Below are 25,429 nucleotides of genomic sequence, written 5' to 3'. Positions count from 1 at the left end.
TGTTTTAACTCAAAACGGCTCGTTAATGACGCGACGTCACAACTGAACTGTCACAAGTGATCATGATGTACGAAATACATTGCCGCTCGAAAAAGATTCAAATATTAATTATGCTCTGGTAGTGAAGACGAAACTAAAAAAATCTTTCAGAATTGTTTTATAGCACTAAAACCTACGTCTAGTTTAAGTTTGAGGTTATATCAAAAATACACACACACACATATATATATATATATATATATATATATGACTGAGGGTCATGCCCACCCTTAAGTCTTGATAAGACATTTTCTGAATTTCGCGACTTTTCTAAAGATATTGCCAGCCTACAGAACGCGCCAATGTCGTAATCAAACCTTATTCCTTTACAATAACGTCTCATCGTCTCAATCAGTCAGCGAAAAGTTTACTTACTTTCTGAAAGAAACCAGATCAAGCTTGCTAACGTCGTATAGTCGCAGAGACCGGAGTTCCTTCTCTGAACTGCCGTACAGAGCTGAGCCGTCCAGAAAGGCGGTGGCCATATTCACATATAGCCACGAGACTTACTGACCGTTTATAAACCTTAATTCCTTTGCGATAACGTTCACAATTAGCAGTACTTACTTCCTGCAAGAAGCGAGATCAAGTTTGCCAACGTCGTATAATCGCAGAGACCGCAGTTCCTTCTCGGAGCTGCCGTACAGAGCCGAGCCGTCCAGGAAGGCCGTGGCCATGTTCATCTGATCACGAGACTCTGAGGAAGAAAAGTTACGTTAGTTTTCTTGTAGAAGTTAAATAAAATAGAGCCAGGGCAATTTTATGCGCAATACAGGTTGTTTTTCTTCCGTTCGGCCATACTGAACGCTTTTAACTATCACGGGAAACAAAAAAAATTGACTTTTAGAAGTTTTCTATGGGATATCTAATTTTTTTACAATTTCAGAGCTCGGTGTTGGTCTCATAGTAAAAGTTACTTACTATGGAGTGTGGAATTAAGAGGAGTGGCATATCTTATGGTAGAACTGTTGCAAAAGTGTCCAGCTGTCAGCTATAAATAATAGTTCCAAATCTCCCCAGAGTAGCGCTAGAGAAGCTAAGAACCTAGACATTATTGACGGAGTGAATTGCGCTGTCTATGATTTGATTTTTTTGTTCAAGTACTCTAGGTATTGTAGCGCCACCTATTTAAAGTTTTTTGATGACACTTTTTGGTACATGGAGATTTCGTTCCTTATCTCCACTTTCCGTATTACTTACTAAATGATCAAATGTCAGATATTGTAGTCGTTTTAAGTGTCTGTCTGCCTTGCTGTTAAGATACTCCTAACCAATCAATTTAGAAGAGCGCGGTTTCCACATTTTTATGTTACAGAATATTGCCGGTAAAATCATCATCATCATTGGCCATAGCATCTTTGCAGATGATAGTTGCAGCGAATAAGGAAGTATTTTGAGGAAGTAGTCTACAGCCTACATCGACTGCCGGTAAAAGTGACAACATGTATACGATTATCATACGCTAACTTGCAGATGTATCACAACTTTTTTTTAAAGTCATCAATTTTACAGTGATATTATGGCTTAGCCTTTACGTCTGACATTCTAACACTTGAAGTATAAGCGAGCTAGCATAGCACGCAAACATGGCGTTTTAGAAGCAATGTTGTCCTGCCGTCAGTTAACCAAGTTTAGGTTGGTAACCACTCGTACCTTCCACATTCTTAAGGACTAAGATACTCGTGATACCATTGACACACATCCTGGCTACCGCTACGAGATTCTAAAGTAAGCACAACTGATGACTGACACATATTTCGGTTTTTTTTTGTTTTTTTTTTTTTTTTATTCGGTTTTGTTTGTTAAGTAACCTTTTCTTAGACAATCTTTTATTACAAAAATGTCGCAAGAACACAGGCAGCTAATACTCCATCGATACAATTCTAAAAACCCCAAACATAATAGGTTGCGTTTCATCGCAGAGTTCCTGCGCCACCAGTCCATGGCCACCTGTCTCCATCATCAGATCAGCTCGATGGTAGGTACCATAATATTGCATTGTCACCCGACTTACATATGTATCAAAATTTTCAGCACAAATCGGGAAGGGGGTCAAATTTAGCTTCCCACACTAACATAAAATCTTGTAACAAGTTAAATGAAAGCTTGTAATAATAAAAAAAAAACTTACCAAATCCACAAGAATCTATGTTTCTGGTCGGAGCAGACCGGACGTATTCGCAGTAACCCCCGTGGCAGTCCTTTGAACAAAAGATAAAGGTTAAACAAGTGGGTAAACACTTAATCATATTTAACCTTTTCTACGACATGTCAAACACACAAGATGTCACTCGGACGTCACGACAACGATATGGCAAAACTGAAAATAAACTTTATGCATATGCACGTATGTCCATGTTGCTTTGTGGTCTGTTACAGATTAATCCGTCTTCGGCGTTGGACCTACGGTGCGGATAATCCGTCATTGGCGTCAAAAAGGTTAAATATATTTTTTATTAACTTCAGTTAGTTTTAGCAAACATTTTATTCGAATTATGTTATAGCCAGAAAGATCATGTATACTTAGCAAGGTCTTGAAACTCATGATATTTAAGGTGACCTAATAAATTGTTAGGTGTTATCTGAAATTATAATCTAAATTTTCAGAATGAGACCGTCATTGCCGTCTTTGGTTTGAAACGTATTAAATAGAGATAATATTTGTAAAGTGTGAACTATTGTAATTATTTCCTTTTGTTTATAAAAATATTTTTTTTGACCTTTTGTGCATTTATTTAATCGCAATAGGATATGCTAATATCAATGTAGCCACGTCATTCAGTCAATTAGGTAGGTACAGTAGAATGCGCTGACTTCCCAATAAAGTCCAAAATCTGCCATAATGTACAAACTGACACTGCTGCAGCTGGCGGCCGGCGCGCCCTCGACCGGGCCTAGTACGATTTTCTTTAGTCTTGAATAAATACGGTAAAATAACCTTAAATATTGGATATATTTATTCCTCGCAATCGAAGTGAAAAGCAAAGTATATAACTCGGGCATAAATGCCTCATTTTATCCTCGACCTATATCACCTCAGATGAAATGGATCGCTTTATGCCCTTGTTGTAAGTATAATCTACTATTAGAACGCTGCCTTGCAAATACTTACGTTACTTCGACTGTACAATATGTACCAAGCATCAAGCTAAAAATGTTATATAATTTGATAGCACAAGGAATTTAGATTATGTTCCTTTCTCAATAACAATGCGAATGTCACCGAATATAGGCGGAAGAAAATTACATAATGAAATTATTTTCCTCCGTACGAATGTATAATTTGACAGTGATTGTACTAGGCATTTTCAATAACTTAAATAATGGCCCTCAAAGAATGGACAAGTAGGTACTTGAAGATATTCCATTGTGACTCTCACATCCGGAAACAGAATTCCGATTTATGCACAGACTACCTCCGATAGAGTGCTTTATTATGTTTTTACACTTGCCTTGCAGTTACCACAATAATATACGACCTCTTGTAAGTTCTTAGTGGCACATTTTTTTTTACTTCGCATGCCACATCACTTAGATGCATCATACAAAGTCTAAGACAAATATTTTGTTTATTCTTGAATTTATATACTCATACGATGTGCTTAGCACCCCTCCATATATATTTGCATGTAGGGTTGCTAAGTAAATAGTTTTGCTGATTGTACATAGCTTACATAATTACATATCATAGATACAGTCAGCTGCAGGGAGAGGTGACCTCCCCTGCATAGACTGATTGTATGCAGGAGGGGTCACCTCTCTCTGCAGCTGACTGCACATCTTAAGATTAAGCCCTGGCCCCTAACTCAATTTTTGCCACTATTTTGCAATATCCACGAGAATACGTATTTATCTTATCTTTATCTTTAAATCGTTGATGCAACTGTAACGCGCGGTCGCGGTTTCATACTAAATTAATAATTTCGCGTCAATGAACGAAGTCGAGAGTCAACTAAAAATGACGTTTGGTCACCTTTAGTTTACTCCAGTTTCTTTATCTTTGATTTCCTTGATAAAAGAAGTGACGTACGTCACCGCATTATTGCCCCCGATGTATCTGTCAATTTAATTTACTTGATTAAATTGAATAAATTCGGCGACAACAACGACGGCGCGTCAGTAATGCAGTCAGTTGAGATCTGAACGTCACTTTTATACTAACATATACAACGTGTCTCTACTCTCTGAACGCAGACGAATAGGACGTGTCGATTAGGGTATTTCTAACCTATGTACAAAGTATCATTCCAAACGCCACAGTATTAACGGAAAAATTGATGATTTACGATTTAATACATCGGAGCAGCCTGTATATAGATACACGATAATTAAAGAGTATGTCATGTCACCAGTGTCACTTTAATCTTATCGTCATTGTCAACGACTAATACAGTATGCTCCTATTTATTGATGTTTTTTTTTGAGAAGGAACTGTACTCTGATTCTCGGTCATGTCCAGAGAGTAGAGATACGTTCTATACTCCATCTAGTAGGTAAGATTAGAGATCTGTGTCATTATATAACCATCTTAAAAACATTATATAATACATTTGCGTTTATATCAGCCGGTGCGTGCGCGATGTTAACTAATTAGGGGAAATAGATTCTTTGTTATAGCAACAATTGATTAATTGATTGATTATCTGATTATTCAAGAATCGTAGTATTGTTTGAATGATTAATTGATTATGCAAGTGTTAAGTAACTTGACCAGTAGATTAATTTCATTGAAATTGATACATGCTGTTATAAATTTTAAGTTTCAGAACACGAAACTAAAATTAGCATCGGGTTCCAGTTCTGTTCAATCAAAGTGGCAAAATAATACTAGACCCTACTCATAGTGTATTCCTGCCGCTAAGTAAGGTTGCCAGAGCTCAACGAGGGTGCGGAGTGTTAGGATTGGCAACGCGCATGTAATGTAACACCTCTAGAGTTGCAGGCGTCTATAGGCTACGGAAACGGCTTACCATTAGGCGGGCCGTATGCTTTGCCCTTTGCCACAGACGTTAATTTTTTTTGTATTGTGGTGACAGCTGTCATCGTAACCAAGCTATGTGAAAAATTATATCTCTGTGGTCTGTTACAGATTAATCCGTCTTTGGCCTTGTACCTTTGGTGCGGGTATATCTGTCATTGGCGTCCAAAAGGTTAACCACCAAGCGTGTCATATATGTTACACACACACACACACACACAAAGTCAATAGCACAGAAAGTAGGTACGTCGGAAGTACCGAAACATTAATAAGTACAATATTTTCCTCAGGACCAAATAAACACGGCATCCATGGGATCCAAGCGCGCACAAGTTTTTTGCAGAAATCGCGAAACGTCTGGTTGACGTTGACGTAACTGATGATCGAAGAGCTGGCGGCTTCCTCGCATAACGTATCAGCATTGCGATACAACGAGGAAATGCCACCAGCATCCTTGCTACAATGCCTCAAGGACCAATAAAGCAACACGGCGTTTTAAATTCAATAATAAGTCGGAACTTATTAATTTTGATGTCGAGCTAACGGTTGAACAAAACTAATTGCCATAATAAACTAATTTCGACGTATAAATTCTAATGCAATTAAGAGGAAGCCTATTATTACAGTGAATAGGTGACCTTTATTGTCATAGCTCGCATACACATTAGGGATGCAAATGCAGAAGATGGAATTACTCTATAATTATGTTGGAATAAAAAACTAACACTAAGTGTACACTTAATTAATCATAGATATGGGGATTCATTCGTTAGAGCCTCACTTTATGCTTTAGCCCAGGGGTCTCCAATCGCCTTAGGCTTTAATTTATAACCCAAGGTAACGTTCTGACCCCAAGGCACTGCACCTTATGAGGAGATAAAATCGTTTGGGGCAAGATTTAGTTTTTATTGCTGCTGGACCTCCTGGCGCTGGCGCAGGCCTATTTGGAAGGGCTGGATTTGAGCCGCAGGCCGTAGATTAGAGCCCCCAGTGTTCTCTACACTACGGCCCACCTAATATATGTAACTATACATTTTGTATAATATATGTAACTATTTAGACAACCGGTTTGGCCTAGTGGGTAGTGATCCTGCCTACGAAGCTGATGGTCCTGGGTTCAAAATTTGAACAAATGCTCTTTGAATTCTGGATTTGAACTTCAAATCCTGGTAAGAGCATTTATTCGTGTGATGAGCATGGATATTTGTTCCTGAGTCATGGGTGTTTTCTATATAATATTTAAGTATTTATAAATATTTATATAATAATTATTATATATATCGTTGTCTAAGTACCCTCAACACAAGCCTTATTGAGCTTACTGTGGGACTTAGTCAATTTGTGTAATAATGTCCTATAATATTTGTTTATATATTTATTTTATTTATACAGTCAGCTCCAGAGGCATTTAACGTCACACTCCCTTATCAGTTCCTACGCAGGGAGATAAGAAAATCTCCAATTTCATATGTAGCTTCAGATGCTTATTTTTGTTTTGCTCTATCTCGTTTGTTTTATAAGCTGGAGCTATATAAACGAATTACAGGCATAGATATACCTAATGTCTTTGTATGTGCAAAGTTGCATTATAATCCCACACGTAGTTTTAAAATGAGAAGGAAACTTCGTTTGTAAGGGAATGGAAGGTGAAATTTGTCCGGGCTTGCGGACTCTTTACACTTTCACTGCAACTCAAAATAATTAGCTCATTTCTTGACCTTTAGAGGGAGGCCTCTAATAGAGGTATTAGACCTTGGATAATGAGACTAGAGGCGGAATTAAGTACTTCCTGATGCGCTTACACTCAAACACTCCTTGTGTGACCTCGCGAATTATTTCAAAACTTAATTTTAATTTCAAACTTCGTTCCGGCGGATTGGTTTGACGACTATTGGCTCGTGGAGTTAATCAATTTCAGTATTAGGTACGTAGCAGTTAATTTGATCGGAAGACAAAAACTTTTAAACACTGTCGTGAGAGATACAACTAATTTTACGGTTTACACTTACGTGTTTTTAGTGACTCGCGCGACATGTTTCGGAGAGTCTAGGTCTCCTTTCTCAAGTACTAACAGTACTTGACGTAAGGAGCTCTCCGAAACATTTCATGCGAGTGACTAAAAACACGTGAGTGTAAACCGTAAAATTAGTTCAAAATTTGAAATTTATTAATGAGGAATAAAATCATTTCTTTTTCTTAGGTAAGTACAATCTTCTTTCAACAGTACGATTGATTGTTCAAAGATTATAATATTTCATTAGTGGTTCTAAATTAATTAAATTTCATACTTTTCTGTCTAGCTTACCGTTGTCCGAATTTACAACAGATACATATTTACTCACGAAAACTAAATGTAATTTGTTAAATAAAAATAAAACTTTTTATTTAACAAATGACAGTACCTAGAAACCCTATACCCTCCGAATACGGCTTACTTTCCGAGATAATGATTTTCTTTCGAAGCAAGTTGTGTGATCAGGAGGCCTACCGCGAAAATCGAAGTTCGTCAATTGCGGGCATTTTTTTCTGTCACTCTAATTACGTCTTAGTGAGCGGGCTATTTATGACGCTGTAGAGAAAGACATATCTGTACATATTAAGATATACGGCTTACATATCTACTAAAGTAACTAACTATGTATAACCAGCTGTCATCCCTAATTGGCTTCTAAATAAGATTAAACCACGACGATGAGCGATGACGGCATTATCGTAACACATCATCAGGCCGGTCAAGTTCAAGATTGAAAAACTAAGTGCGTGCATAAGTGGGCGGTGCATTAGCTGGCCGATTACGTTGCGAGTTGCGACAGCGTCCGTTCATCTTTACAGAAACATCCTCCGGCCTTCGGATACGGTATGATTAGCTTTAACAGTATCCCAACTTATCACGCATAAGATAAACCTCCAGGATAGTACTCTATGTACGAATTATGATGCTTTCAATTATGGATAGAATCAGGCGTTACTTTGTGCATATCCACATTAATTAAAACCAAAAATATTACTTTTGATAATCCACGAAAAGATAACGTGCTAGTTAATCAGTGCTAACCCGTTATACTTACTTGCACATTTGTACATGCAATTAATGTTCCCATCCTCCCATCGCAAAAACACCACAAAACTTGACACGTGTTTCGCCTCTCTACGAGGCATCCTCAGAAATCCGACGACTGAAACCGACCGCCAACATCTCCTGAGGATTCCTCGTAGAGAGAGACACTTAAGCGGGTGATCGACGTACGAGCTATTATACCGCGGTTTTAGAGCGACGGTTTTACTCGCGGCTCGTCAGCGCTGATCGACTAGCGAGCAAAACAGTCGTGCGATCGCGGTCGGTTCAAGATGTCGTGCTCAAAATATGAAGTTTGTTATGATCGACACGCGGTTTCATGGCGAGCCGATAAAAAATCAAACATACATGACGAGCCACGAGCCCGGCTCGTCGGTATATAATACCGCGGTATTGCAATGATACACCGGCGAGCATTACCGACGAGCCGCAAAACCGCGGTTTTACTCGCCCGTCGATCAGGGCCTTTAGATGAAACTGTTAATGCTCATTGCACGCAATATGACATGATATGGGATTTTCAGAAAATAGTGTATCTAATTAGCGTGAGTAGTTAAGAAAACTTAATCCCTAATAGTTTTTAATGATAATTAAGCATGAAGTCTCAACTTCAATCAACTTAAACCAACTCAACCATTAAATTTTTTCAACTTTTTGCCTTTTTAGGGTTCCGTAGCCAAATGGCAAAAAACGGAACCCTTATAGATTCGTCATGTCCGTCTGTCTGTCCGATTATGTCACAGCCACTTTTTTCCGAAACTATAAGAGCTATACTGTTCAAACTTGGTAAGTAGATGTATTCTATGAACCGCATTAAGATTTTTACACAAAAATAGAAAAAAAACAATAAATTTTGGGGGTTCCCCATAGAACTGAAACTCAAAAAATCTTTTTTCATCAAACCCATACGTGTGTGGTATCTATCGATAGGTCTTTAAAAATGATATTGAGGTTTCTAATATCATTTTTTTCTAAACTGAATAGTTTGCGCGAGAGACACTACCAAAGGAAAAATCTAAAAAAAATATATGATATACATTACCATGCAAACTTCCACCGAAAATTGGTTTGAACGAGATCTAGTAAGTAGTTTTTTTAATACGTCATAAATGGTACGGAACCCTTCATGGGTGAGTCCGACTCGCACTTGGCCGCTTTTTACATTGTAATATCGCTTATCTTCTTCTTATTCCTCGCGTTGTCCCGGCATTTTGCCACGGCTCATGGGAGTCTGGGGTCCGCTTGACAACTAATCCCAAGATTTGGCGTAGGCACTAGTTTTTACGAAAGCGACTGCCATCTGAGCTTCCAACCCAGAGAGTAAAATAGGCCTGGTTGGGATTAGTCCGGTTTCCTCACGAATTTTTCCTTCACCGAAAAGCGACTGGTAATTATCAAATGATATTTCACACATACAAGCCAGGATTTGAACACGCGATCTTCGGATTGAAAGTCGGGCGTCAGATCCACTCGGCCACCACCGCTTCGTTACAGAAAAGTAAATGAATTCGTCTGTAAATGTAAATACTAGTTTGGTTTTAGATATTTTTTATTTCATTGCATTTCAGAAATCATTGCATTTATTCGTGATAAACTATGGCATACAAAAGTATAACAATATAACAAAAGAAAGAAACATAGAATAAATAAATAGTTTACCACGAAATAGTCCCGCCTCAGCATAATTGCTAACTCAAAAGTCAGCGCTGATCTTCCGGCGAGACCATTTGTGGGTCACGAACGCAGCTGTACGACACGGCATAAAACTGAACGCGGCTTTGCGGTGGCTTATTTACAAAAAGAATCTTGTGATATCGCCATACGATTAAATAAATAATAGGTAAATCTAACGATTGTGATAAGGTTAAATCCATAATGATGTTTCTTGCAACATGATAATATATGCGAAATACCTTATACGAAGATATTTTCCTCAACACCTCAAATATGCATAAAATCTTTTAATCATTTAATATGATGTAATCTTAGCCATTACGGACCAATGTAGCAAGTTTTATTGTAATTTATGTTTGCATGATTATAAAGTCAATATTATCAATCAATAGATGCGGTTAACAACAACACGTTATGAGTAATATCATTTATTTTTTATGCAATTTTCCTGCATAAAGAGAGCCACACCTAGTTAAAGGCCAGAGGGCCTACTGCGAACCACGTTCGACGTGTTGCCTCCCTGTCACGCGTACGTATGAATTTACAAGTGCGACAGAGAGGCAACACGTCGAACGTGGTTCGCGGTTGGCCCTCAGGTCACACCGCGTACGTCTCCGTACCACGTCGCTTGCATTGCGTGTCGCATTCGTTACGACTTACGAGTAACGCAATGCATATGACGTGCATACTACACATCCAGTGTCGTTTAGGGTCCTAGACAAGTGAGAATAATTTGTACAAAGAAATGCCAAAAGAATACTTAATCAGAGGGCCTACCGCGAAGATAATATTTTGAAGATAATACGTTTTGTTTCAGTTAAAACGATTGTCGTTTTAATAAAAGAAAATCTTTTTTTCAGATTTTTTTTATATTTAATGAAATTTTATAAGGACCTGTCTTCAAATAAGAAAAACATTCTAATAATTTATACCAACATATTTTTGGTCAACTCTTAGGGCCTACCGCGTGCACCAAAGTTCGCAAATTGCGTGCTCTGTCACTCTTATTACGACTTAATTGAAGTAAAAGAGAAAAACGCCCGCAATTTGCGGACTTCGGTGCTCGCGGTAGGCCCTAAGAGTTGACCAAAAATATGTTGATGTAAATTATTAGGACTTTTTATCTTACTTGCCGGCAGGTCCTTATACAATTTCATTAAATATTAAAACTACAATCGTTTTGTATGAAACAAAACGTATTATCTTCAAAATATTATCCTTTGGTATTTATCAACACCTATTAAAATAATCAACACTTATTAAAATTATCAACAATCCACTTATCTCCAACAAGCCATCCTGTAATGTATCAAAATGATTTCGTTACGAGTATATCTGTAACATCTGTTGTCGGGCCGGGGCGTCCGACACTTCGTTTTGTATGACGGGTGATCGGTGATCACGTGATGTTTTCTATAGAATAAGTGTACGACGGGGCCCGGACCGTTCTAACGTTACTCATCCTTAAGACGAAAGTGTGGACGACCGGCGCGGAATCGCCTTTACATACAAATAAAGTCCTCATTTTCCTCTCTGAATATTAACATTATTGAAAATATTGTGACAGAATTTGATATATATATCAACCACACCTATGCCCCTTAGTTTGATATTTTTTTTTTTTATTATTATATTAGGAGAATTTTGTTAGTTGTTTTTATGTTAAATAGGTATTTATTTGAAATTACATTTTATCCAAAAATAAAAAAATAGAAGCATTTAAACATTTTATTGGAATTTGATTTTCGCTCCTAATTCCTACATTTTTTTTAATATACTACGTCGGTGGCAAACAAGCATACGGCCCGCCTGATGGTAAGCAGTCTTCGTAGCCTATGTACGCCTGCAACTCCAGAGGAGTTACATGCGCGTTGCCGACCCTAAACCCGCCCCCCCCCTCGTTGAGCTCTGGCAACCTTACTCACCGGCAGGAACACAACAAAACCAACCATAAAATAGAAAAAAGCCAAACAAAGGGGCATATATTAAATTATGTACAAATATTTTCCATAATTTGAATATCCAGAGAGGAAAATGAGGATTACGTTTGTTTGGAGAAGCGGCCGTCCCCTTTTCCCTTAAGAACGCGCTATGTCAAAATTGTATTAATTTATGCAGAGCTTTCAAATTAAATAAAATTGTTACCCAGTGGTTTTGCTTTACTTACAAGATTATATAAGTAATATGTTACTGTAATATGTGTAAGTGGACTTAAAACAGTTATCTATAAATAACTAAAACCGGTATAGTATGGAGTACGTAACTAATATGAATGATAAATAATTGGTCATTCGCGGAATCTTTACAGAAACACATCGCAAAACCTGCTGTTAACATGAGATATGATCAAAACAATTGGTCATGTTTGAAGATAAATTATATCGAGTCGAGCGAGCTTCATTTTATACCTATATTATTTAATATATTGTATTTTGGCTAGTGAAGAACACAATATATTATTATTATTGCAAATAATGGTTATGATCGATAGGATGGTTATTTAAGTACGCTTTGGCGTAAGCTGTAAGCTAAGTTAGCAACAATTTTGATAGCATCTGTGCAAGGGTTAAATAAACGTCATTTCATAGAAGTTTGACATTTAAAATAACACTACCACGGTCTGTGCCATCAAAATCGCTGCCAACTTAGTTTGGTCTGACTCTAGCATGTTTTAGATTTACCACTGGCATAGTTGGTTGTTAATAATAAAATGTTTTATTAAACGAAACCATAAGTAATAATACACAACCATCATCTAAATCCACAGCGCAGGGTTTGTCAAAAGCGTAGGTACTAAACGGAATCCGCAATGAACTTCGTCCAACCTACATAAGTGATAATCCGCCCCGGGCTTCGTCAAAAATTTACAAGATTAAATCCGCAACAAGCTTTGTTCAAAAACCTAATACTACCTTCGCGTTAATCCCTGAGACGACACGTACCCGGCGCAAAGTTCCAAAAATACTGGCCGCATTACTGCGCGGTACTGCCAGTGATATTTGCTGGACCAGGTATGAGCCAGAACAGGGACCCAAACCTCGCTCTCTTAACCGTTATCCCAGATTTTTAATAAAATTTTTGGCCTCAGAACACCAGGGTCCACCAGTTTCCACTGCAACCGGGACAACGTCGTACACTGGTTCCAAGTTCGAGTATTTGGAATGCTTGGTTAATTTAAAACTACAGATAGCCGTCTATTTAATATATACCTTGTTCCCGTTGACGGTGGCGATGAGATCGTCCATCAGCAGCTGGCCCCAGGCAGCCAGCATGCTGGTCACATATTCATGGTCGGCTGGCTGCGTTAGCTGGGCTGCTGCGCGCACCGCCAGCGCCGGCTCTGGCAGCCGCGGCGGCTCCATTGGCTTGGAGACATCTGGGGAAACAAAAGAGAATGTTAAGTACATGTTGCATAATTCTATGTAATTAGAACAAAGGGTGAACCACATCTGGGTAAAAATTCTTTTAGTTGTCTTATTTTTTGTCTACGAAACATGTTTTTTTAATACTATTTCGGTGGCAAACTAGCATACGGTCTGCTTGATGGTAAGCAGTCTCCATAACCTATGTATGCCTGCAACTCCGGAAAAGATACATGCGCGTTGCGTTGCTTTTTTATGAGATGATTTTTTTTCTCATTTAAATTGTATCATCAGCTAGAAAGACATACAATAGCAATTGACTTTTTTTTATTAATTTGATAGAAGACACAAATATAAACGTGACAGAGTGGTCAGAAACAAGACAACGAAACGATTTTGTCCCAACTTAAAGCAATGTGACCAAAAACCAAAGAGAATTTCCAAAAATTGCGAAGGTTGTCGGTAAGTATTTTTTCTGCACGTTTATTGACAAACTTTGTTACATTTAGTTTCGATTTCTATGATACTCGAAATAGCGCCAACGAGTGACGTAAATGTTTACATTGAGTAATAGTTTGAACGGGAACGTTCTAAGTGGAAACTTGCAAGAGAATTTTGTCATAAAAGTTTCTAGAATTTTTGAGAATGTACTGCCTTAAAAACCCGGAAAAAATATGCAAAAACTCCAAACAGCTCAGTTTTTCAAGTGTCTTCCGAAAAAAACAATGCAAATTTCAATTACAATACTTCCGAAAAAAAAACGAATAAAGCCGAAAAAAACATTTTTTTATCTTTTAAAATTTTCAATATTACTTTATTAGGAATTTAAACAGGTAGGTTGCACGTCTAATGTGTTAGTATCTTGCATTTTTTTGACTTTGACACTGTCATCACTCATCAGTGGCATTGTGTATGACGCATTTAATTTTTCTGAATAATGCTGAAAAAAAAAATCCCAAAAAACATTAGATTTTTTCCGGAATTTTCATCGGTAAACACAACTCGACGCAGTATATACGCAGTGACGTGCCTTTTATTTATTAAGTAAGAAACTTTAAGTTAACGCCTTTTGACCAGCGGTGTGGCCGATCCTTAATCTCTCTAAGTGTCACCGATAATCGCATGCGATTTGAGATATATTACGGAATTTGATCGATCGATTGAATTCTGTCTGTAGAAGCCTTAACATGATTTTCTCCCAGAGGTTTCCATCAATGACTAGCTAGTTGATAACGTATTTTAAGATTTATTGCCTATCTATTTAAATGCTCATACTGTTGCATCACATACCGTAAAATGCTGCAACTTTGCCATTTAAGCTCAATTTTGCCTATTTCATTTCAATTACGATCTCTCGAATTTGCTTAGTTTTTTCTTGTTTTTTACCATTTGATAGTAATTTTCATTATTCTGGCAACACATATTTAATTTTTTTACAATGGTAACTCCATTGTTGCTCCGCCAGTTACGTATCATAAGTCGGCGTGAGTAGCAACATTTTTTTAGTGTCTCGCAACTTTTGAATTTTTATCTACGAAAAAGGTGTTTTTTGAGAAGCGGTAACGTCCCAGGGTAAGTAAAGACTGTCTATTTCCCGTAAGTTTAATATTTTCAAGAAAAGGACATGATTTAAGCATTATAACGTACTAGGCAATATTGGGCAGTGTTTTGGAAACTTGAATGACACAATTTTGCCTGGGTCTAAGGCTGTCACTAGCTGAATTTTATAAATGTACAGAAAATAGTAAAAATAAGCTTGCCTAAACTGCTTAAATGAGTATATTTATTACAAGCTTTTTATTAACTTGCAATGTTTGTTTGTTTAAGTCAAATTTTGCAAGTCGATTTTCACCGACTTTCTGTGTGGGTACCTATGTAGATCTGCTGACAATGCAATAATAAACTGACGTTAACAAAAAAAACTTATGGGTATTAAAATGAAAAAAATTATAAAAAAAAAACTTATTGCAATCTGTTATTATATTTTTATTGTAGTTACTTGCAATTGTATATTTATTGTATTATAATTATGTTGTATGTTTACAATCAATTTTCAACCACTTATTAGCGACCAATTGAGGTGTTTGACATACTTATGTAACTTGGGTGACAATGCAATGTTTATGGTACCATCGAGATGGTCTGATGATGGAGACCGAAAATAGCAACTTCTAAACTACACATAATAAACCCACTGTGTTTAGGCTCATTTGATTTGTCTTGCAGTTATCTTTCTTATCGAAATCTGGGTTGTCAGGTGTCAGGTCGATTACAATTGGAGTTCAAAGGTGATGGGTGATTAGAACTTTAAAATGAAATAGAACTTTACACTATAATAATGCATTGAAAATTAGCAAAATAGTGTATCTGCAATGTACTTGTAATAAAAAAATTAAAATAAGTTCAAATTATTAAATACTAAAAGAAAAAGAAATCAAACAACATTATATTACATTTGTTTGTTGATTATTTTGTAACTAACAATATAAATAGATTTTTTAATAATAATATTTTTTTGGCACAACCCTACAGTTAACGATATTTTTGTATAGAAAGTTTGTGGAACCTGCTACAACTTTACCTATTGCATGTGAAAAAAAAAGTATTAAGCTTATGGCCATAATTTGACTGTCAGGGACAAGCATAATGTCTCATGCACAAGAGTAAATATTATTGCAAATAGCAACACATTATTTATGGAGATATCCGTCTAGGCAAAGTTACGTCTTAGGCCTACAACTTTGCCTGCCACTTTGATTGCTTGTAAATCGGAAATACAGTATGATTAGGTAATGATATTTGAGTCTTATCTGGTAAGGCATAGGGTATGTTTTCCGACTAATACTCATGAAACTCATAATGAAAAATAGGTTCACAGATATAAGAAAAAAACGTCAAAATCCAGGCAAAGTTGCAGCGTTTTACGGTACCTACCTATTAAAAAGGAAAGAAACGCAACACTTCATGTGTTATTGCTTAAACCACTGTACAGATGTAACATGTCATCGTGTACAATTAATTCCAAATTATTTATTTGTTAAACATGGGTAATGTACAACAGTAAGTCTTAAATATGTAATATGGTATCACTATGTTTCGCTACACAACACACAAATAACTTCAGGGTTCCGAGGAGATGGATCAACGTTATTTTCTTTGTTTCGTTTTTCTCCCCATAAAATGCGACGGAGTGTAACTTTTTGTACGAGATGAAATTCATTTTATTATTTTTTCTCATGTAAATTATAATCTACAGCTAGAAAGACACGAAATAGCACTCGACTTTTTGTATTTGATAGAAAACAAGCATGACAAAGTGGTCAGAAACAAAACAACGAAAAAAATTTTGACCCAGATGTCGCGTGCATTTACGAACTTAAATTTATAATGAATAATAAAATGTATACTATACACGACAAATTAAAAAGTAATACAATTTCCCGAGCCTGACAAAAAATCTTGAATTAAGTAGTATGCTTTAGTTATTAAGAAATCATACAACTTTTTTTTCTTTAAATGATTAGTACTGTATAAATGTAATATGCATATATATGTATCAACATATGGTAGTCACGCAAAAACCTGAACCTATTGGTACAGTCAGCAAAACGATTAGCACCCCTGCATACTTGATATGTATCCAGAGGTGCTACGTTAATAGTTTTGCTGACCGTAACATGGAATAAGGTATCAATTGAAAAAAAAACTGGAAATAAGCCAATGATATAACTCAAGATAGCTAGGTTATAGGCCTTCCAAAATTGAAGCGCTTATCTTGTGACAAATTGTACAACTTGCAAGTGCTAACGAGCTCCCGAAATAGAACATATCGAACGAGAAAGAGACAAGCTGATGTTTAACAACGAGTTTGACACAGATGGAATGAGAAAATTAATCAGAAATGACAGACTTCTTCGTAGGTATAAATAAATATGGAAGTATTGTTTGTGCTCCTCAAGTATGAATATAACTTATCTATAGTTATATAATATCATTAAAATAAGCTGGATGAGGAGTACCCATAAATTGATCAATTGCTTCGAATACTAGCAATAAACATATGATAGATTGTACTTTCATCTACTAAGCCGCTTAATTTTCCTTCCTCTTTGAAAGGAAAGGGTTATGAGACAAATTACTTGAGCCCTTCTCTTCCCTTTTTTGTAGAGAATATCTCTCTATATATATTTTGTAGACGATTAAAATAAGATAAATTGTATAGTGCAGCTCCTTAGGTCGATTTAGTATATAGGTATCATACCATCCGGCAGAAACCACGAAACTTGGCATGCGTATAGCTTTTACGTTTAAAAGACAAAAAAGTAAAAACATGCCGAGAACTTATGGTTTACCCCCTCCCGCCCCACTTTTATATCCTCATTTCTGGTTTTTATTCATGAAAACTGTGAGAGCTACAATAAAAATGTCTAGGAAAAGTATATTTTCGATAAAATTCACTACAATATTGTCTTTGGACGTTTATTAGGACAGTTTTTAGTTTTTATACATTTTCATGAAAACTGTGAAAGCTACAATAAAGATATCTAGGAGAAGTATATTTTCGATAAAATTATCTACAATATTGTCTTTGGAAATATATTATATCCCCATTATTAGTTTTTAATTTTTTTTATCAAAACTGTGAAAGCTACAAAAAAAATTGTGTATGAAAAGAATATTTTCGATAAAATTTTCCATAATATTGTCTTTGGAAGTATATTGTTAAGACTTATAGTTTTCAAATTATGCTTAATTGCTCCTTATTAGGTAACCTTGTTTACCATCCGTAATGTACCTATGAATATGAATACAGGGGTGCTTAGCTATTGGTTTTGCTGACTGTACATACGAGTATATATCATAACATATATCATAATGTTTAAGATGGTATTTAGATTACGAAGGCAATGATTTGAGATTAGTTAGATAATAATCTGACCCAACATAAGAAATAAACTAATCATTGGTTACAACGCTTGCTCTGCAATTATATTCGGTGCTGATTCTGAGATTTACTTCTCTGTCTGAATGTAATCTATTTACTCATCTTTGATCAATTTATATCGATTGTTAATAGTTTGAAATAAGCATCAATGAAAAGAAAAGCTTTTTCTTTAAGAATACTTGTATAAAACGCCTAGTTAAATGTGTTTACCAAATTCACTGGTAGATGTCGCTGTTACTTTTATCGAAAATCCTACATCTCGCGAACGGTAGGTTATCGTAGGATACATAACTTATAAAACTTATTTTTGTATTGTGAGACGATTTTGTGTGGTTAATTGTTTATAGCCGAATTAAACATACTACTGTTTATAATTAAACGAGGTGTTTGATTTTGAGCTTTCCCCCTCGATTCGAGATCAGAGTCCAGATTAAACAATACTTATGGATACGTTATCTTATGTACGGCTCGATTCGAACTTTAAGATACGTCAAATATTAGGTCTAGAGATACGATATGGGTCGGATATGTTATGTTAGTGTCAAAAGCTCAAAAGCAGTCATTTCTTCAAACAAAAACGTGCGCCGAGAATCTCTACGAGTCAACAGGTACCTAGCTGGAATACTATTGTTTGTTTTAATAAGATTATCTAGAAAAGTCTTATATGTAAACTAAGTACATAATTATAATTAAAACAACCCAAACATGTCATTGAACGCAATGTCTCGTATGTCGTAACACAACTATCACCAACGCTTTGTCACTGAAGAAAGTTGTATGTTAGGTCTAATCAGCCACATCCATCAACTCTTTACGCAAGTAACAAGCATGTACGAGTATGTTTGAATTTTTAATATCGTTATGAAATAACGGGTACTCAAGATGGGGTTTTCTATCGTGATGTAAGCTTCTTGAATGTTATGAAGTTTTAATAAACAAAAGTCCAAGAGGAAATATTTGGGGTTGTCGTTGAGATTCAAGATGGCGAAGACGTCTCGAGAATATTTTTTTGTGTTTTTCTCATTTATGTTGTTCAAAGTGTAGTATTGATAGCTTATTATGCAGTGAACTATCGTGGAAGTGTGCACTTAATGAAAAAATAATCTTGAAACGCGTTTAACCATGTTTTAATCAACATCCGGCAATCCATCGTGGCTTTTAGTAAAGTCTAGCTATCTCTTTACTAAAAGCAACTACCGAACAACGTCATGCTCTACGAACACACTTAAAACTTACAACGAAACTTGACATTGGCAAAATCATCATAGATTTGATGGAAGCCATATTTTAAAAGAAGAAGAAGAGGAAATATTTGGTATTTCTCAACTTAGTAGCGCACAATACATAGCAGTCGTGAAGAGATTACCTGTCGTGTATGTTAGAGAAAGGAAGATACTACCGAATAACCTTAATTCGTCAAGCCCGAATTACGCTTTTCACCAGTGCTTTATGCAGAACTGGATCACAAACGCTCACTTATAGAGAATAACCCGACAAGCACCCGGCCGTACGCAAGAAGATCCAGATGCGGAAATGGCATTGGATTGGGCATATCCTTAGGAAACCGGACACCCACTTATCCAAACTGGCCCTGATCTGGAAGATGCCCGGCAAACGGAAACATAGCCGCCCTAAATTTACTTGGCACCGTTCTGTGGAGCAAGAGCTGGGTGTATTAGGGATGGGGGGAAGGTTAAGTTACCCAAACTACCCAGGACTCGAGTCAGTGGAAGAATACTATACGAGCCCTACACCCCAGCAGCGGGTAATATGATGGAAAGAAGAAGATAATATAAGCAGATGGTACAATATATAAGACGATATATTGCGAGTATACAAAATTAGTCAAGGGCACTAATAGGGGTAACTTCGCCTACCTAATGTTTCTCTTTCCTTACGGGGAAAAGAGTGATTACGGTGGAAGGGTCCCTAATCATTTAGTTGTATTTACTTATTTAGGCGCACTCTTGCCCCTACAGTACTTATGATAACTAAGTACTTTAAGTATCCCAGGGCCGTAGCCATGAAGACAGTCATTTATAGGCAAACAATAATTAAAATATCAAAATAATTGTTGAAAACTTTTCAAACTTCACATTTTTAAAGTATCGTTTGTTTCATTGGCGTTTTCTATAAGTAATTGGTCTTTCGGCTAGTCCCCTATGTAGTCTACTTAGCGTCTTTTGCCTTGAAATACTGAATTAAACCTAAATATTTTAGCAACTTTGTCTAAAATGTCCGCTTGTGACATTTTACTGCGACCTTAAACTGAATCAAGTTTCTCCATTCTTGGTTTATTTATAAATCCAATGCACCGCCGTAAGCTTGCTTACGATTTGTTTGTTGTTTTGGATAATTTTAATTACTACAAATTGTAAATATCGCCATAAAAATGTTTAAGTTCTCGCGCTAATTAATAAAATTACCTCAATTATTAAAATTCCCAGTGAGGTAAGGATTAAAAAAGTACTTATCTTATTTCTGTTTTGTCCTGCCAAAGAAGCAAAGTACCTATCTACCTTCTGCAATTATTATAGAGTTGAAGGATACGTACAGATAGTATCGCTAGGACAAAATTCTGATATCATAACACGCCGATTTCCTCGACTTTACGCACAACACACACACACACACATTAACAACTCAATGGCTGAGTGGTAAATAGCTTAAACCCGATAAGATGAAGAGGGTATTGCAAATACTGGCTAACGGCAGAAATCACATGATTTGCACCAATAAAAGTTAATGACCCTAGTAATCATACGATAATTGATCGCTCAGATCGATAGACATGCGTCTGCACAGTGACAACATTATCATGGGCTCGGAATATATAAGGTGGACAAGTACATTTAAGAAACTGAGTTTAAAACCTCATATATATACTTTTTTTCTTTCCATTAAGTATGAGCAAAATACTTAAACTTAACAAGTTGAACATTTTTAGAATTCATTGTTTAATGTCGTAGGCTAAAGTACACAAAACTAAGTTGACATTAACATATTACAAAGAACTAGTAAGCAATCGTGAAGTTACCGCAGCAGGTGTTAAATCCATCAAGCAAGTATGTAAACATGATTTTTAAGTGACATTTTGTGCTTAAACATTGCTTTATGAGTATTATAATGAATGTAATGGTAATTAAATCAAACAGATAATTTTACACAGTTATAATATAAGGGAGATAAATTTAAAACAGTACAACGTGCCTGCAAAAGGGTTTCTCTTTGTTTTGTAAATTTAATAGTTCCTATGATACAATATTATGTATATTTGTCAATTGTCTTTACTGGATTATTTGTTTCTCTTTGCACCAACTTGTTTGGGTTTGGTAGAGAATAACTTTTGGCATTAAGTCCGCCATTTGTATTTAATTGCATATTTACGTTGTCCAATAAAGTTTAAATAAAGATTACCTCCAATTTCCATTATTTTTAATTGTATAAGTTAAAAAAACACATGCATAACATAGATTAAGGAAATATCATGCACCCGTATTTAATTGCAGATAATTAAAAAAACCGGCACTAAACTTTTAGTGAGATACTCAAAAAGACGCAAAATAAAACAAAAGTCAGATAGATACATCCTTTTGTGCTAAGCTGTTTCGTTAACGTACTGTGGCCTTCACAAATAATTTGTGTTACTGTCATGTCGGAAATTAATCTAATCGATCAATTAAGCAGTTGTCTTCATAATTGTTTTGTAACCGGTGATGAACTTGGCCATCGGTTTTAATAACTTCCATTATGTAGGTACGTAGAGGTATATGTTATCAAGATTGGGATTAGCATAATGAACTCTTGTAATTGTGTTGTTAACACAAAAAGATGGGATGATTATCGAGTGCTTAGATAATTCTTAAGCCCCCAAATAGAACGGTAAAGACGGTAGACAGACAACCCTTTGATTGCCAAAGATACTTCAACTGATGCAACCTCAATATCAACCTTCGTGGATGCCGCCAAGGTTTATGATAACGCACCGTATATGATAGGCGTAGCGTTCAAAATATTAAGATTGTACGGGTATTAGCAGGAACACGGCGCGACGCCTTCCCCATGGTCGGTGCACGTTTTTGCTGACTGCGGTACTTGCTGTGCTAACAGTGACTGATCGTCGTCGTACTTGGTGGGCAGCAGCCGCAGGAACACGACGCGACGCCATACCTGGCCCACGGTCGACGGGACGTTGTTGCTGACTGTGGTACTTACCGTGATGTCAGTGACTCACCGTCGGCGTAGTTGGCGGGCAGGAGCCGCAGGAACACACTGCCTCAGGCCCGAAGCACATTGTTCCTGACTACGGTACTTGCTGTGCTGACAGTGACTCACCGTCAGCGTAGATGGCGGGCAGCATCCGGAGGAACATGCTACTTTAGGGCCGAAGCACGTTGTTGCTGACTGCGGTACTTGCTGTGCTCACAGTGACTCACCGTCGGCGTAGTTGGCGGGCAGCAGCCGCAGGAACACGTCGCCGCGCCTCCCCCACGGCCGGTAGCGCACGTTATTGCACTCGCCCGAGGCGCTGCGGTACTTGCTCGGCGGGCACGGCGTGTTGCTGACGGAGTCCTCCGCTGAAGAACAGTTTTCTCTGAACAAAGAATTATTGAATTAATTTTGTATTAAATATAAACGTTTGTAAACGATACTATACAATGCTTAAAAGATGTGAAAGAAAAGCAAAACTCACTGTCTCGGGCGAGACTCGAATATGCGACTCCGGGATACTAGCCCGCCACTCTACCAACTGAGCCGACCGGATCGTTAACTTTTATTGTATTGTTCACATACGTGAATATTTTCCGAATGTGTTTGACCTTGTTGCGTGATTCGAAAGTTACCTTAACAAGTTAATCTCTCAAGAGCGAGTGCCTCGCTGACCGCTCTTCTGAGGTCGCTGGGCACCGCCCGTAAGTGAACTGACTTGCTCTGTGCGAGCGAGATGCCGATACTACATGTTATATTCACTCTCTAGCCCCCTGTAGGAACCTCCTCTCAAGAGCGAGCGCCTCGCTGACCGCTCTTCTGAGGTCGCTGGGCACCGCCTGTAAGTGAACTAACTTGTTCTGTGCGAGCAAGATGCCGATACTACATGTTATACTCACTCTCTAGCCCCCTGTAGGAACCTCCTCTCTAGAGCGAGTGCCTCGCTGACCGCTCTTCTGAGGTCGCTGGGTACTGCCTGTAAGTCATCGGACTTGCTCTGCGCAAGCGCACATGATGATAATACTAGCAGCAGGAGACCACGCCTAAGCCTGTAACAAATAATAATATGCATTCGTTTTATTAAGTCTTAATATTACATGATATGATAATACAATTCGTCAATATAAGAAAATAATGTTACAGATTGAAAGTGACTGTTGCAGCGTCCATGTTACAGCCGCTGTACCTATCTGTCAATTTATTAGATAAATTGGGTGCCACAATGAACGTCATAATCGCGGCAGTAATGTGGAGGCGAAGGTCACTTATTTTACTAAGCAAATTGACAGATACAGCGGCGGCAACAATGACGCCGCAACAGTGACGCAGCTGCAGTTGACATTCGAACGTAACCTTAAGGCAGCAACAATAATTTACACAGTAGTTGAGATAGGACAGTAAGCCAATGACCAGATTTGACATTTTGATGTGTATGTAAGGTTATCACAATTTATACGTTTTTTTTTTTCAGATTTATATTTCCTTCAGAAACTTTCACATTTTAACAAATATCAAATTAAAAGATAGAAAGTTACCAAGGACAGTAGTTTTGTACCACCACGCAAGCTATAACATTACAGGACACAGCATGTTGCGGATTTTATCTTTTGTTATTCTTTATTTCAGGTAAACATCTGTAACTTACAGCTAACAAGCCAAAGCGTTACAAATATTAATTAATATATATTAACATTACAACATAACATTATAACATCTTGTACATTTTTGACGAAGCCTGTGGCGGATTATCACTAATGTAGATTGGACGAAGTTTGTAGCGGATTCTGTTTAGTACCTATGCTTTTGACGAAGCCTGCGCTGTGGATTTAGATGAGGGTTGTGTTAATATTGAATTATAGTACTAGTTGTTTTATGTACACATGTTTCACCTTTAATTAATAGTCTGCCGAAATGAGGATTATTTATTGTATATCTTGATAAAACACATGATTAATTTTGAACTAAATCAGACCAATGATAGTTGTAAAACTGTAATTAATCTTGGAACATCCGCTTACACAATGTAGAGTATCATAAAACATAATAAACACTGCAATTTAAGTGCAATGGTCTAGATCAAATGTCAAAACCACTTGCAACAAATAGTGGGGGGAGGCGAACCTTCCTCGTCACATGATTGATCGCCACTATGTAACAGGTTCCGTGTATGTTCTGAGCGCTGACCAGAGAAAGAGTTGAACGCTGCCGGTGAACCAGTATCAATCCGCTCTCTGAGGGCGCGAACACCGAAGTTCGTAAATTGCGGACATCTTTCTCTTTTACTCCAATTATGACTAACATAACGTAATTAGAGTGACAGAGAAAGATGCCCGTAATTTACGAACTTTGGTGTTCGCGGTAGACCCTCAGATTATAAGTAGCTGGGCCGATTGTTATCGTGTATTAGTTTTTATTGACAGATTTTTATAAAATTTGGCGTTTTTGAACATCTCCTCGTTCTGGGTAGACAGATGGGTAAGAAATCCCAATTTGGGATACAAAAAAGTATGTAATTTTGAAAAATACAGTAAAATACACGTAAATCTTAAAGTATTCATATACAGAAGATCGAAATCTAATTATCGACCATTTTTTCAAGCATACTGTCTGCGTTTGTCCTGTTAATATGTATGTTTGTTAGTTAGTGTGGCACAAATCTTGGAAGCAAAGTTTGACTTACTTCCCGATTTCCAATTGAAATTTTGCATACATATGTAAATCGGATGACAATTTAATATTATGATGACATGGAGTTGATCTGATGATGAAGACAGGAGGTGCTCATGGGAACTCTGTGATAAAACATGTTAGAATTGCCTCGATGAGTATTAGTTGCCTGTGGAAATAAAAGTACAGTCAGCGATAAAAACTTGTACCAAGTGTTTGTGCTTGTGTTTTTTTCCAAAAACTTATTTTTCGAATTCAGACGAAAAAGAACGGTTCTTACGGATCTCGACGTCTCGACGTCACGGTTTGGTTTCGAGTTGGCGCTCGCCTCGTCTCAGATCAGATAGCGATCAGAACGCGCAGCCAGGAAGTGACAGTACTGACAGCCGAGACAGCTGGCCGTACACTTGTAAAAAAAGAAATGCGAGCTCATACGAGATCGACGTGTTTTAATTCTTAATGATCTCGCTTAGGTATTG

At 37.1% G+C, this 25,429-nt stretch overlaps 1 protein-coding gene across 2 annotated transcripts in view; it reads right to left on the bottom strand.

The window, feature by feature from the left end:
• LOC133522366 (heme peroxidase 2) overlaps positions 1–25,429 on the bottom strand; it is an 85,104-nt gene that overhangs the window by 18,734 nt on the left and 40,941 nt on the right. The window contains exons 2-6 of one of the 2 annotated variants that reach the window (XM_061857681.1): positions 23,183–23,332; positions 22,511–22,668; positions 12,977–13,143; positions 2,171–2,240; positions 607–736 (exon numbers count right to left, since the gene is read on the bottom strand). In XM_061857681.1, coding sequence (XP_061713665.1) covers positions 607–736; positions 2,171–2,240; positions 12,977–13,143; positions 22,511–22,668; positions 23,183–23,332 — 675 coding nt within the window. Of the gene's footprint in view, positions 1–606; positions 737–2,170; positions 2,241–12,976; positions 13,144–22,308; positions 22,327–22,510; positions 22,669–23,182; positions 23,333–25,429 lie in introns of those variants that run through there. The other variant, XM_061857683.1, reaches the window with a different exon arrangement.

This window comes from Cydia pomonella, chromosome 10 (assembly GCF_033807575.1).
Source record: "Cydia pomonella isolate Wapato2018A chromosome 10, ilCydPomo1, whole genome shotgun sequence".
NCBI lineage: Eukaryota > Metazoa > Arthropoda > Insecta > Lepidoptera > Tortricidae > Cydia > Cydia pomonella.
Note: the sequence above shows the minus strand (reverse complement) of the source record. Positions and strands in the feature narration are given on the sequence as shown.